This window comes from Microcebus murinus, chromosome 2 (genome assembly GCF_040939455.1).
Source record: "Microcebus murinus isolate Inina chromosome 2, M.murinus_Inina_mat1.0, whole genome shotgun sequence".
Classification (NCBI taxonomy): domain Eukaryota; kingdom Metazoa; phylum Chordata; class Mammalia; order Primates; family Cheirogaleidae; genus Microcebus; species Microcebus murinus.
Genome location: NC_134105.1, coordinates 19,576,955 through 19,592,380, shown reverse-complemented (window position 1 = coordinate 19,592,380; position 15,426 = coordinate 19,576,955). Strand labels below are relative to the sequence as shown.

General features: G+C 37.9%; 1 protein-coding gene across 17 annotated transcripts in view; it reads right to left on the bottom strand.

Moving 5' to 3' along the window:
• PHACTR4 (phosphatase and actin regulator 4) overlaps positions 1-15,426 on the bottom strand; it is a 105,308-nt gene that overhangs the window by 42,044 nt on the left and 47,838 nt on the right. For 4 of the 17 annotated variants that reach the window (XM_075995758.1, XM_075995765.1, XM_075995767.1 and 1 more), the window contains one exon: positions 11,262-11,307. The exons of 10 other annotated variants lie outside the window; for them this stretch is intronic. Coding sequence is in view for 3 of the 7 variants with exons in the window: in XM_075995726.1 (XP_075851841.1) it covers positions 8,499-8,544 (46 nt within the window). In the remaining 4 variants the exon portion in view is untranslated. Of the gene's footprint in view, positions 1-8,498; positions 10,857-11,261; positions 11,308-15,426 lie in introns of those variants that run through there. 3 more of the 17 variants (XM_075995739.1, XM_075995726.1, XM_012750636.3) reach the window with 1 other exon arrangement.

Here is a 15,426-nt window from a genome sequence, read left to right as displayed (position 1 = left end):
ATTTATTGATACTGTAAGTTTATGTCATCTGTTAAAGATGAATTCTCTGTCTAAAATGGTGGGCAACTAAGCTGCAGACCTCAATCTATGGTACATGTCAGACAATTCAACTTTTTCTTATAATGTCATGACTTTTCTCTGCTTGAGAGCACTTCCAGCATCACCAGTGTCATGTTGTATGGGTCCCATAGTGTGATTCAAAGTTTACAGTATTGTACTAAACACAATGAAAAATATGTGAACCATGAGAGAACCATGAGATCACTTTTTACTATGATACGCAGTTTACTGGAATGAAGAACTGCTCACGTGGAGATGATTAGCATCACATGGCGTTTTAAGCAGATATTTGGATATTTCCAACACTTGAGCTCAGTGCAATAGCAATAGGAGGTAGCAAAGAAATTTCAGTAGTATGTACCACAGTTAATTTTGTGCAGTTCTGTGCAATACCGGATCTTCATGTTTGTTTACATTTCTCTTGATTGCAAAAAGTTGCCATGCACAGTCTGCAAGTGTTTGTGTGCATGGCTTTGAAAAAATTTTAACTTATAATAGATTTTTGCATATTTTATGATAATAAATGATAAAACAGACTAGTATCTACATATACTTTGTGTATTCATGATATAACTAACTTTTTCTTAATTTTTCTTGATATTTCTAGGCTATGTGGTTTGTCTGCAAGATTTTTCAAATTGTTGTAAATCTCCAAAAAATTTTCCAATGTATTTATTGGAAAAAAAAAACAACCCACATATAAGTGGACCCATGCAGTTCATACCTGTGCTTCTCAAAGGGTCAATTGTAATCTGGATTTTAAATGTTGTTTTAAGTACATTCTCCTGGTTTGCCATGAGTACAGTCTTATGCTAACGGAGCTAGAAACCAAATTTTAAAAGATCTAAACATACCAAGTGGAAGCATTTTAGCTATAGACTGAAGAGCTTTAAAAAATACATAAATCCTTGATAGTAGTAGCCAACTAGATCTAATTAAGCCATTAATCTCAGCAGCATTCTGAGATTTAGTAAAGTTGCTACAATATGCCAGATGCAGTGGTGTGCGCCTACAGTCCCAAGCTACTCAGGAGGCTGAGGTGTAGAGTACTGTGATCACACCTGTGGATAGTCACTGCACTCCAGCCTGGACAACATAGTGAGACCTCATCTCTTAAAAAACGCTACATGGGCTGGGCACAGTGGATTGCTCAAGGTCAGGAGTTTGAAACCAGCCTGAGCAAGAGCGAGATCCCATCTCTACTAAAAATAGAAAGAAATTAATTGGCCAACTAAAAATATATAGAAAAAATTAGCCAGGCATGGTGGCGCATGCCTGTAGTCCCAGCTATTCGGGAGGCTGAAACAGAAGGATCGCTTGAGCCCAGGAGTTTGAGGTTGCTGTGAGCTAGGCTGACGCCATGACACTCTAGTCCGAGCAATAGAGTAATACTCTGTCTCAAAAAAAACAAAAAACAAACAAACAAACAAAAAATGCTACAATAGTTTAATCTTCTTACTATGAATTTTTGTTTGACAGAAAGAACATTCAATTGTATCCCTTAAAAACTAAAACAGAAGAGACAGATGAATATATAATAGAACAAAAAGTATATTCAAGTACCTAGAAATCACTTTTTTAAAATGATATAATTATACCTCAAATTTGTTCTATTCTTTTTTTTTTTTTTTTTATTTTTAGTAGAGACAGGGTCTCGGCTCTTGCTCAGGCTGGTCTTGAACTTCTGAGCTCCAACGATCCACCCGCCTCGGCCTCCCAGAGAGCTAGGATTACAGGCGTGAGCCACAGCGCCCGGCCTGTTCTATTCTTATAAATAAAGGGCTGAGAAAATTGAGCTTGAAACCATTCATGAGCAAATTTGCACATCAATCTTTGTTTTCAGCATCTGAGTTTATGACCAGCTCTGTCCCATTTCCTATTTGACAGAAGAAATACAGGCTTGCAGTCACATTTGGATATCCCATTGTTTCTGTTTAAACTAGTTATGAAATTTTAAATGGGCTTATGGCCCCACTCTGTTTTCTATGAGTGCCAAAAAAGGGTAGATTCCTTCCTTGTTTCCATTTGTTTGCCAGAAAACAGGGTGTAAGATGCTGGATATAGTGTTATGATTGTGTGTTCTAAAGAAAACACCTTTTTTCTCTGAGTCATGCAGCTATAAGCCTCTAGGAAAGCATGTCACAGAGTTGGGAGTCTTGGTGTTACTTGGAGTGGGAGGAGGATGGGAGAGGCAGATAACTAACCAAATTACAGTTTGGAGTTTCCTATCTGAGTAGTACCCTGAAACCAGGCCCTGGTATTTAAACCACTGACTCCCTCATTCAAGTTGTAGCACCTCACATTTCATAGATTTGTTTCTTTGTATCATATATTATGCAGAGTTCTAATAGTTTCTTTAACCACCAGATTTTTCCTGGTCAACATTTAATTCAAGTTTTTTTTTTTTTTGGAGACAGAGTCTCACTTTGTTGTCCAGGCTAGAGTGAGTGCCGTGGCGTCAGCCTAGCTCACAGCAACCTCAAACTCCTGGGCTTGAGTGATCCTTCTGCCTCAGCCTCCCGAGTAGCTGGGACTACAGGCATGTGCCACCATGCCCGGCTAATTTTTATATATATATATCAGTTGGCCAATTAATTTCTTTCTATTTATAGTAGAGACGGGGTCTCGCTCTTGCTCAGGCTGGTTTTGAACTCCTGACCTTGAGCAATCCGCCCGCCTCGGCCTCCCAAGAGCTAGGATTACAGGCGTGAGCCACAGCGCCCGGCCTTAATTCAAGTTTTTTAACTTTAGTTGTTCCATATGAATTTCAGAGGTGATTTTTACATAAATGTATTAATATAATATTATTTTTAAAAAAACACTTAGCACTTTTTGTTTTCAATAAAGTATTCATTAATTATTTGCTATAGATACATATTATACTTACATAACTTGATGGAGATACAGGATAAAACAGGACTAATAAAGATCATGTTCATTTAAGAATCAGATTTACAACCAATCCTTCGCTCCCTCTCTCCCTTCCTTTCATTTATATATATATATATATATATATATATTTTTTTTTTTTTTTTTAGAGGGGTAGGAGGGAGGTGGGAGGGAAGACACCTTCCTTCCTTATTGGAGATGGGGTCTTGACATGTTGGCCAGGCTGATGTGAAGTGGCTATTCACAAGTATAATCATTGTACACTACAGCCTCAAACTCTGGCGCTCAAGTGATCTTCCCTCTTCAGCCTTCTGAGTAACTGGGAGTACAGGTGTGTGCCACTGCACTCAGCACAACCAATTCTTTTTTTTTTTTTTTTTTGGAGACAGAGTCTCTCTCTGTCACCCAGGCTGGAATGCAGTGGTGTCATCATAGTTCACTGCAACCTCAAACTCCTGGGCTCAAGCAATCCTCCTGTCTCAGCCTCCCAAGCAGCTGGGAATATAGGGGAATGCCTGGCTAATTTTTAGTAGAAACGGGGTCTTGCTCTTGCTCAGGCTGGTCTTGAACTCCTGACCTGAAGCCATCCTCCTGACTCAGCCTCCCAGAGTGCTAGGATTACAAGCGTGAACCACCACACCCAGCCAACACAACCAATTCTTAATCACCCATGTTGTACGGCAATGTAAGGCAGAGGCAACTGGAATCCAAGGGGGCAGATTCTTAGTTTTCATCATAGTCTTCATTACCCTCTCGCCTTCACTAGACTTGATAATAAATGACAACATTATTGGGCCTGTGTGAATTCTACCTCTTTTATACCTTTATCAGATTTTAAAAGATGCTTAGATCCAAAGGGTACAAAGTTCTTCCATTTTCCCCATAAAATTTTTATATAATTGGTTATTTGTCCAAAAATTTAAAATCTATGGCTTTATTCAATAAGATACATACTTTAGTATCAAAAAGTACCAAATATCTTTATAATCTAATAGTTTTGTCTGTCTAATATATTTTGTGCGCACCTAACTAGAAACAGATCTTGCTGTAAACGGCATTTTCACAGCATCAGGACGCTGTAAATGGAGAACATTCACTTAATGGACTTAAGCTACTGTACTTACACATTTTAGTCTTCTAAAAGAGGATTATTATTGGATTTAAAGAACTGTTTCAGAAAACTGCAGCAAAATCACAGAAAGCAAACCTGCCACTAATGAACAAAGCAGGCTTTGTCTAGAGAAGGCCCATAACTTCCTGTGGAAATATTGCATAGCTCTGACCCTTGAGAATTAGAAAGAACTGGGCAAAGCATTCAGGAGAAGATAGTCAGGGAGAGGTCTCTCTCTGCACAGTTAGGTACACTCAGGTCTGAGATTCCCTCTCTAGAAAAATATAGTTTTCTGACTAGGATTGTGTCAAGAAGTGATGGTGCTTTACCCTTGGCAACTTGATGTGCACACTTTTTTGACAAAAATTCCAGGTTGAGGGTAAGTTTTTATAGTGATAGGCCAGAATTTAAAATATTTTCTCATGGAAAGAACTTGAATTTTCCAAAGTTTACCTGAAAGTAGAAAGAGGGAATATGTGTAGGTCCTCCTAACAGGCTATTGAGAAAATCTACCAGAACAGAGAGAGGGGTCAGTAATTTTTCGTTGGTATTCTAAATTTGATAACAACAGAAAATTATTTAAGGAGTCCCTGACAAACTCCTATACTGTCACCTCCTTCTCAGAAGAAAGCATTTATTGTTAGACACAGATAGATATGAGAAAAGTCTCTGATAAATCTGATGACCAAACACTATTGTTTTCTCCAATGTCCCATGCATTACTTTGTTTTAAATTAAACCATCTATTATTTATTCCTGTTTTATTGTTGCTATGTGGCTATATTAAATTTTGTTCATCTAGCAATCTCCTTAGGATTTTGTCTCTGAATGATATTTCTAAATTACCTCCCTCCCAAACTACTCTCATTATCATAAGGGTGAGAATCCATAACTACAAGTTTCAGAGCAAAATAGATGGTGATGGAAAAGAAATGTAGGAAAGAGAAAATCCAGTATCTTTTAAAGCAATATATTCCTATGCAAAAGAAAGGTAGGAAAAAAGAAGTTAGTGAATGAAAGGTAAATGAAGGAGCAAAAAAGAAAAAAAAAACTAGGAGGGAATGGAAAGGTAGAGAGAAGGAAAGTCTAGACTAAATAGTTGCATAGAGCTTATTAAAATTCTTTGGTCTTGTGCCTAATTTAAGGATATTTGCTAATTAATTAGGTTGTTGTCTTAATACAATATATAATAAAGGATTATAGTAAACACAGAAACAGCTTTTATATTGATCAAGAATTACAGAGTGTTATTTGAAAGTTTTACCTGGATAAATCTATTGGCTTCTCTCCTATGAACATATTTCATTTGCAGGTAATTTTTTTCTATGAACTGATGAGGACAATTGCTTATTTCCTTGAGTAGACATCACAGCATAAAGTCCTACTCTGCATTCAAATACCCAATTAGTTCTCCAGTTGTTATGAATTATGTCTACAAAGGGTGTTCTATGTCATTTGCAGTGCCTTGAAAATGATAAAAATATTCAATATACTCGATATTCACTCATGTGTTTTGCATCACTTGACTCATCAAACTTAGTACCATTAATTTCAAAGCTCAAAACTAAGTGTTGTGTTATAGGCCTAGCACAGTAAATAAATGATTTAAATTTTAACTTACTTTGTATATTTATCCTTCCAGAGAATTTGGTAAGACTTTCCAAACAGCTATACACTGAAAGGCTTTTAAAATTTCATTAAGAAACTTGTTTGGTGAAAGCATTTAAAGTAATGGTACAGTCCTCAAAGTTCTCAATGTTAAGTACTCATAACCTGGTCTTGATTTCTCAAATAGAATACATCTTAAATTATAAATATTATAATAATGGAGCCAGTCCATTAAAATTGCTTATAGCCACCTACTAATTATCTAGGTAATAGAAAATAAAACCCAAAAATTAAATCCAGGGAAAACATAAAAACCTTAGTTAGGTTCCTGAGTAATTTCTATTTCTTCCTCAAAGATTTTTTATTAGGGTTATTGGTAGTCAGAAAATTGATTAATTGGACTTTCACATTTTTTAGAAGCATAAAAAATACCAAATTTTACTCGGATGAAATTTTTATAGTATATAGATGTTAGAGAGAGGGTCTCATTCTGTCACCCAGGTAATGGTATTATCATAGCTCACTACAGCCTCAAACTCCTGAGTTCAAGCAATCCTCCTGCCTCAGCCTCCCAAGTAGCTAGGATTACAAGCATGTGCCACCACATTGGCTAATTATTTTATTTTTTGTAGAGATGGGGTCTTGCTATATCACTCTTGGCCTCATGTGAGCCTCCCACCTTGGCTTCCCAAAGTGCTGGGATCACAGGCATGTGTCATCACACACAGCCTGATAGTATATAGATGTTAGATGGACATTCTTCATAAATACCCATCACTGAGTTGTACCAGCTTAATAATTTATTGCTTTTCAAAGCCCTTTCATTTCTACCTCATAGATAAATGCCTAGTATCAAGTCCTTACTATACTTGCTAACAAAGAACTAAATTTTAGAGTAGACATCACAGAATTTAGTGGCCCAAAAGTGAATTATTTATCAACTATAGGAGAATAGTTATTTCTGGGAACAAAGAAGAAAAATGTCATCATAAAGGAATGCAGGCATAGTGATAGGGGTTGGGTAGGATATATCTCTATGTTCTTAATTTCATTTCTCAAGCTAAACAGTGGTCCCACAGGGTTCTTTATATTTTTATTCTTTTTTTTTTTTAAATGTACTCTACTATGGCTTGGAATTTTCAGATTTTTCTCTGTACCTTTTTCTATTTATGAAACATTTAATTTTTTTAGAGTGAGTTAATGAGTTGATAAATACACAGACCTAGTGATCAAAGTGGATCAAGTCCTGACTTCAGTTCTAAAACTCTGTTGCTGAATGACTCATTTTGTGATCCATGTGCCTCAGTTTCAGTGATACATAAAAAATACTTCCATAGATATTTCACCTGGAAGTTCTCAGGTGAAAACACTACCTTTAGAAACAAAATCACATTAAATTATGAGGTACATTTGGAGTGTTACCTGTGTTCCCACATTTTATTTTTTTAGATTTTTTATATAAAAGTTTATTAGATAATCAGTACAATATGCCTTGCAGAAAAACGGAAAAGAGAAATTAAAATAAACAATCAAAACATTGCCTTCCCACCATGAATGTTAATATTTTAGTGCATATCCTTTTGTGTTTTTTCAAAATGAGAACAGTTTATTAATCTGCTTTTATGAATTAACGATATCTACCTATTTCAGCAAAATTTTCCTCTTATTTAATTACTAGATCACATTCAAATTTTCTGTCAGCCTAAAAATATCTTTTTATCTTGGGAAAGCTGTCTTTCCCAAGTCAGTGATATCATTTCAAGAAAACTTCCTCTCATCTAATACCTAACTACAATCAAACATTCTGTTGACCAAATTATATTTTTCTACAACCGGTATTCCCAAATCAGTATCCAATCTAAGATCACACATTGCATCTGGTTATATCCCTTAAGTCTTTTTAAATATGATACTTAAGCAGCTCAGGCCTGTTATGCTTTTCTTTAAAGTCACAACATTTGTTGTTTCTGGGCAGAAAAAAAAAAACAGCCTAGGACTGAATATGTTTTCTGCTGCTTCATAAATCAAAGCAAAGGTATAAATGTTTTTCTTAAATAGTATAATACCCAGAAATGATTCACATGCTCCCCCTGCCTTACTTATATTTAGCAACCCTTTAATAAACATACACTTAAAATTATTTTTCCCAATTTATGATTGTTATCTTATATAAAACCCTATAAGGTTAGGAGCTTGCAGTGACAATGGACTACCATTTCACATATAAGCTTTGAAACTTAAGCTATACTCAACAATTATCAGCTTGGTCTCTAGCTATCCCTGAGACAATAACACTTCACACATAAAGCACTCACTTGAGCAAATTTTTTATCAAAGTGTTGTCTTATGAGAAGCGAAACATCAGCATAATTGGAAAAGCCTGAGACTTATCTGGAAAATGTATAACCAAGTCTAAAAAATTAAGTAGATTCTTAAAAATAGTCCTGTTTATGGAAGTCAACAGTTCTAGTTCTACACCACATATATTTATCAATTGCCCAAGTCCTGAAAAATACTAGTAAAATATCTCTGAATTCTAAATAAGACTTCCTATAGCACTTACCTTCTGCAATGGCAAAAAATTAACAGGTAATTCCCTAGCAATATAAAAACTCCAAAGAGATCAAGTAAAACAAAACTGTGAGAGATAAATTAATAAACTGAATGAAAACAACTTATATGTTTTCATTCATTCTTCACAAACTTATAAACATTCCAAAATTATGACCATCAAAATTCTTGCATTCAAATTCCCACAAAATGCTCAGCTTCACCTGTAAATCTACCTTGCCTGTCAAGATTTTCTGTTTCTTTGCCTTCTATTACTCACCAACTGCATCTGGATTTACCGGTCTGGAGACATCAGCTTGCCCCATGATTAATTATATTGTCTGAAGTATCTCACAACCACAAACTGTCCCGGCCAAAAGCAAACTTTTCTTAAAAGATAAATCCACATAAAGAGGGGACATGCAATCCTCTCTTGGTGTCACTGCCAAATGTCAGGGAATGGCACGAGGTCAGTTAATCTGCTGGAGCTTCTGTTTTCCTGTATCCTGGCCTGGGCACTTGTGGTTCTTACAAATCTGTCTTCACACTGGCTCTCTTCACACAGGAATGCCTGTCATTCCAGAGTGCGCACTGTGTAAAGCTGAAGTGCAGGAAGGGGAGGAGACTGTCAACCACACTTTAGCTGCTGAGTGGCACAGCCCAAAAGTCCACACCCCCTGTTCCTGACTTTGAACTTGGTTGGGACTCTCAAGGCTCAGAGTCACAGAAGAAAGGGAGCCTGACCAAGCGTACACCAAAGAAATTTCTTTCTTTCTTTCTTTTTAGACAGAGTCTCTTGCTCTGTAGCCTGGGCTGGAGTGCAGTGGCATCATCAAAGCTCACTGTAACTAACCTCCAACTCCTGGGCTCAAGAGATCCTTCTGCTTCAGTCTCCCAAGTAGCTGGACTATAGGCATGTGCCATCACAACCCAGATAATTTTTCTTTTATGTAGAGACAGGGTCTCACTCTTGCTCAGGCTGATCTGGAACTCCTGGCCTCAAGCAGTCCTCCTGCCTTGGCTTCACAAAGTGGTAGGATTACAGGCATGAGCCATCCATGCATGCCCAGCCCTAGCATTTATAAATTTAATCACACAAAAAACACCAGTGTGGTTACGAGTAGAAGGCTAATAGAAGCAAAAGTCCATTCAAAGGTATGTTTTAGATATAGGCTTACCTCAGAAGTATCAGACTGTTCTGGCATTTCACTGTGGTATGGACTGAACGTTTGTGTCTCCTTAAAATTCACATATTGAAATCCTAACCCCCAATGTAATGGTGATAGGAGGTGGGATCTTTGGGAGATAATTATGTCATGAGGGTTGAGGCTTCATGAACGAGATTTAGTGCCTTATTAAAAAAGAGACCAGGCTAGACACAGTGGCTTATGCCTATAATCCCAGCACTTTGGGAGTAGAGCTTGAGGCCAGGAGTTTGAGACCAGCCTGGGCAACACAGCAAGACTCCGTCTCTACAAAAAAATTAAAAATTAGCTGGGCATGGTGGCATGAGCCTGTCGTCCTAGCTACTCTGGAGGCTGAGGCAGGAGGACTGCATGAGCCCAGGAATTCAAGGTTACAGTGGGCTATGATTGGGGCCACGTGGCCACTTCACAGCAGCCTGGGCAACAGAGTGAGACCTTGTCTCAAAAGAGAAAAAAAAAAAAAAGGACCCAGAGAGCTCTGTAGCTTTTTCCATGTGGGAAAAAATCAGGAAGAAGGCCCTCACAGACACCAAATCTCCTGGCTCCTTGATCTTGGACTTCCAGCATCCAGAGCTGTTAGAAATAAAGGCTTGTTGTTTAAACCCCCCAGTCTATGGTATTCTGTTATAATAGCCTGAAGAGACTAAGACACATTGCTTGCTTTAAAATTGTATTTCCGGCCAGGCGTGGTGGCTCATGACTAATTCTAGTACTCTGGGAGGCCGAGGCGGGTGGATTGCTCGAGGTCAGGAGTTTGAAACCAGCCTGAGCAAGAGTGAGACCCCGTCTCTACTATAAATAGAAAGAAACTAATTGGCCAAATAATATATATAGAAAAAATTAGCTGGGCATAGTGGCGCATGCCTGTAGTCCCAGCCACTCGGGGGAGACTGAGGCAGCAGGATTGCTTGAGCCCAGGAGTTTGAGGTTGCTGTGAGCTAGGCTGACGCCATGGCACTCACTCTAGCCTGGGCAACAAAGCAAGACTCTGTCTCAAAAAAAAAAAAAAAATTGTATTTTCTATCTGTGAGTAGCATACCCAAAACAGGATGGAACGTATCTATTGGGAATTAATAACATTAAGAAGACTATTTTAGAATTGAATATATCTCTTCTGAGAATAAAAAATATGTCTGAGCATTTGTTTAAATAGGAAACTTGAAATAAATATTTGGAAGGTATTATACAAAATTTCTCTTCCTGCTAAAAGCTCAATAACCACCATATGATCTTGGGGAATACAAAATTACAGGAAGTAGCCCTACATGCTGGCCATAATACATGGAAATAACAGCTAATCATATGTAGCAACTGAATTTGCACATGAATTTTTCTTTTTTATTAATTCATATACAAGTAATTTACATATAGCCAAATACATAAATATTAAGGATACAGCTTGATGAATTTTTATTTACATGCATATCTGTGTATGCTAACACTAAATTTTCTAAATATAAAAAAATAACAAGGCCGGGCGCGGTGGCTCACGCCTGTAATCCTAGCACTCTGGGAGGCCGAGGCGGGCGGATTGCTCATGGTCAGGAGTTTGAAACCAGCCTGAGCAAGAGTGAGACCCCGTCTCTACTATAAATAGAAAGAAAATTAATTGGCCAACTAATATATATAGAAAAAAAAATTAGCCGGGCATAGTGGCGCATGCCTGTAGTCCCAGCTACTTGGGAGGCTGAGGCAGAAGGATTGCTTGAACCCAGGAGTTTGAGGTTGCTGTGAGCCAGGCTGATGCCACGGCACTCACTCTAGCCTGGGCAACAAAGTGAGACTCTGTCTCAAAAAAAAAAAAAAAAAAAAAATAATAATAATAATAATAACACAACCTTAACAGAGTTTTTAGCCACATACTCTGGATTATTTCACCAACACCTGAAAGGAAAAGAGGAAATTAACACTTTTGAACACTATATTAAGGAGTTTTACACTGGTTATTTCATCATCACCACAACTAACCATGCATCATGAGGGATGCATTAGTACTATTTACCCTATTTTCAGATAAGAAAACTAGGGCTAGTAAGGTCAAATCCTGTGTATTCCATCACCAAATTTATAAGTACCAAAGCTCTAATATTCATTCAATAAAAGATAGCTATCAAATATGGAGCTTTTAGTTTAAGACTTTGTTCTCTACACTAAGATCTGGAAAGATTTTCTGCTCTCTGAACTTTCCCTTAGCCTTTCATTAGTACATTCTCTTTTCTCTCCATTATCTTATCCTCATTATCTGTTTTTGACAGAGAAAAAAGAACAGCAAAAGAGACAAATAAGAAAATGATAACACTAAGGCATCAGTAAGGGAAAAAAGTGTAGAAACACTCAGGCAACATTCAATTGTTAATACTGGGGGGGCACAGTGGCTCACACCTGTAATCCTAGCACTCTGGGAGACAGGTGGGTAGATCACTTTAGCACAAGAGTTCAAGGGTTAGAGACCCTGTCTCTAGAAAAAATAGAAAAATTAGCTGGGTATCATGCCTATAGCCCCAGCTACTGGGGCTGAGGTTGCAGTGAGCTACGATGATGCCACTGCACTCTACCCAGGGCAACAGAGTGAGACTGTCTCAAAAAAAATTAATACTGGTAGTAGTCAGAAAAACATTATGATCTTGTTCCATTAAAATAGGAAAGAGCGTAAAAGGAAAAATGCACTGAAAGAAGAATCCAATTTAAGAATGTCCAATACTTTGAAACCCAGATACTTAAATTTATTAGCCTAAAAGCAGACCATGAACAATGGCAGTTTCCAATACTCTAAAATGAAGATGCAAAAGGTGAAAAAAATACACTGCTTGTTACCCACCAGGTGCTCAACATATTGTAATTATCAGTATCATTATCATCATCATCATCATGGAGCCAATATAGCATACTGCTTAAGAGCATGAGTTTTATAGTCAGACTGGAATTTTAATTCCAGCTTTAATGCTTATTAAGTGTTAACACTAAGCAAGTTATTCTACCACTCTAAGCCTCAGTTTTCTAGTGTTATAAAAGTATATAACAATACTTACCAGTATAAGGCAATTGTAAAGGATTAAATGACATGAACATAAATAAAGCACTTTGCAATGTGCCTAGCACCAAGAAAGCTTTCAATAAATACAAGCAATAATAATCATAGTTGTAACATTAAAAAGGCAAGTTAAGAAAGGAGAGGCCAAGTCAGGAGTGATCAAGTAATGGTGCATGGTAAAAAACTCAAACAATCATTACAAAGAGGTTAGTCAGAAATGGAAGAGGATAACATTTCTGTACCATGAATCCAGAGAGCAAACTGGAAGAAGCAAGCCAGGGAGGAAGTCTGAACACAACCATGGTTGGTGTACAGATACATTAGCAGATGGAAGGGCCCAGATAAAAGAATTACCTTGAATATTTGGCTAGGTTTAAACCAGGCACATTAAACACACACACACACACACAACACACACTCTGCATGGCTTAGAAACAGTACCTCAGAATCTAGATTTACATAGACAGGGCCATACAAGAGTAGAACAAGATAGACTTATGGATCCTGAATATACCTGCTAAAAACTACCTGCCAAATTTAAAAGCCAAATCTTAGCTTGGCTCACTGCTAATTCTAGGGTATTGTGAAGGTGGCAATAAAACTCAAAAGAATGAAAAGATACTTAGTGATCATCTGGCTCCTAATCTCCTCCTTATTACGGAAGGCGGAAACTCAGGTTCAAAGAGGTCAAGTGCCTTGCTCAGAGCCAGTACTAAAACTCAGGTCTCCTGGTTCTGACTCCAGGACTCATTTCAGCTCTTATATAAATGGTCTAGGCAATATTTAAACTCCTAAAGAAATATTCATGTTCCCAGGAAGTCCATACTCCACAACAACAAATTTCTCAGAAATGCTAAGTCTGCTGCCTACATGCCAAACCAATACATGTTCCCCCGCCATTTTCTTTATTTCTTTCTTTCTTTTGAGACAGAGTCTTGCTCTGTCTCCCAGGCTAGAGTACAGTGGTGTCATCATAGCTCACTACAACCTCAAGCTCCTGGGGCTCAAGTGATCCTCCTGCTTTAGCATCCCAAGTAGCTAGGAGGACTACCGCCACGCACCACCACTCCTGGCTAATTTTTCTATTTTGTGTAGATGTGAGGTTTTGCTCTTGCTCAGGATGGTCTTAAGCAATTCCCCCCCATCAGCCTCCCAAAGTGCTAGGATTACAGGCGTGAGCCACCTTGCCCAGCCTCATTTTCCTTCTAACAAACAATATTCACATTGTGCTAACAGGTAAGCAGACAAGCAGAGAGATAGGAAGATTCTAGGCCATTAATGGCTTTAAAATTAACAAGTAAAGCTTTGAGTTCATTCTAGTTTTCCAAAGCCTTGAGTTCATTCTAGTTTTCCATGTATTATATTTTTGGAATGCAAAGTCTCACTTTATGAGAAGTAGACAAATATCTCTTGTTATTTGTGAGCTAATAAAAGATACTCCCTTTTTAGAGTGCTTTTCCTACACAGGTTAGTGCCTCAAGGAATGGGGGAAAATAAAATAACAGGATTAAAATTTGTGGCTCTTTTCCTTTTTTTTTTTTTTTAAGTCTCTTTCTCCATTGCCCAGGCTAGAGTGCTGTAGCAACAGCCTAGCTCACAGCAACCTCAAACTCCTGGGCTCAAGCAATCCTCCTGCCTCAGCCTCCCGAGTAGCTGGGACTACAGGCACGTGCCACAATGCCCAGCTAAGTTTTCTATTTTTAGAAGAGACAGGGATGGGGGTGGAGGTGGGGTGTCTCACTCTTGCTCAGGCTGGTCTGGAACTCCTGAGCTCAAGCAATTCTCCCGCCTTGGCCTCCCAGAATGCTAGCATTACAGTGAGCCACTGCGCCCAGCCCCTATTTTATTTAGGAAAAGAACAAGAAAGGCCTTAGAAAACTAAGATTTAATAGGCAATAGAATCTAAGCTACTGTTTAGATTTAGATAGCACTTGAAGCCTTCTAACCAGGGCCTTGTTTTATTGAAGAACTGTTTCTAAATACTGCATACAGCCTATAAAGAGCTAAGCATATCAATGATATTCTTTTCCTAAAAGCCTAGATTTGAATAGTTTCACAGATGGTGTTTAACAGAAAAATTTAAGGAGACCACTGGCTAACAGCACAGAATGCTCCAAAGCAGGCTGCATAAACATGAACTAAATTTCTCATCAGTAAGCCATTGTTCCTTGTACATGTTAATCCAATCCTGATTTATTAAAGTAAGAAGTAAGACATTGTGGAATATCTTTGCCAGGTTCTGTCCAGAAGATGGAGAAGACTTTACCCTCCTTTTCCTGAACTAAACACAGTTTGAATTTTCTTACATGTTAGTCATTGGGCTTCACTGCTACAGACAGACTGAGACCACAGTAGGCTTTACTTTTCATGTCTGGGCCAGAGTTCTTTTTGGAACTTGGTGATTGGTGTTTTTATTCCACCATAAAAATTATATTTTAGAGGTTGGGCACGGTGGCTCATGCCTGTAATCTTAGCACTTGGGGAAGCTGAGATGGGAGGATTGCTTGAGCCCAGGAGTTCAAGGCTGCTGTAAGCTATGATCCTGCCAATGCACTCCAGCTTGGGTGACAAGGCAACATCCTATCTATAAAAAAAAGAAGAAACAAATTGTATTTTAGTGAATTAACTTGTGGTGACAATGTGTGTTTTCATTTGAAAACCATGATCTCTAAGTGTATGTATAATAATTCTTTTACTAGTTGAGACTTTAGTTATAAAAGAAAATAAAAACTTTACAGTTTTGAATTAAGAAAATAGGATTTTTTTTTTTTTTTTTTTGAGACACAGTCACTCTGTCACCCAGGCTAGAGTGCAGTGGTGTCATCATAGCTCACTGTAATCTCAAATTCCTGGGCTCAGGTGATCCTCCTGCCTCAGCCTCTTGAGTAGCTGGGACTATAGGCACATGCCACCATGCCTGGCTAATTTTTCTATTTTTTGTAGAGACAGGGTCTTGCTCTTGCTCAGGCTGG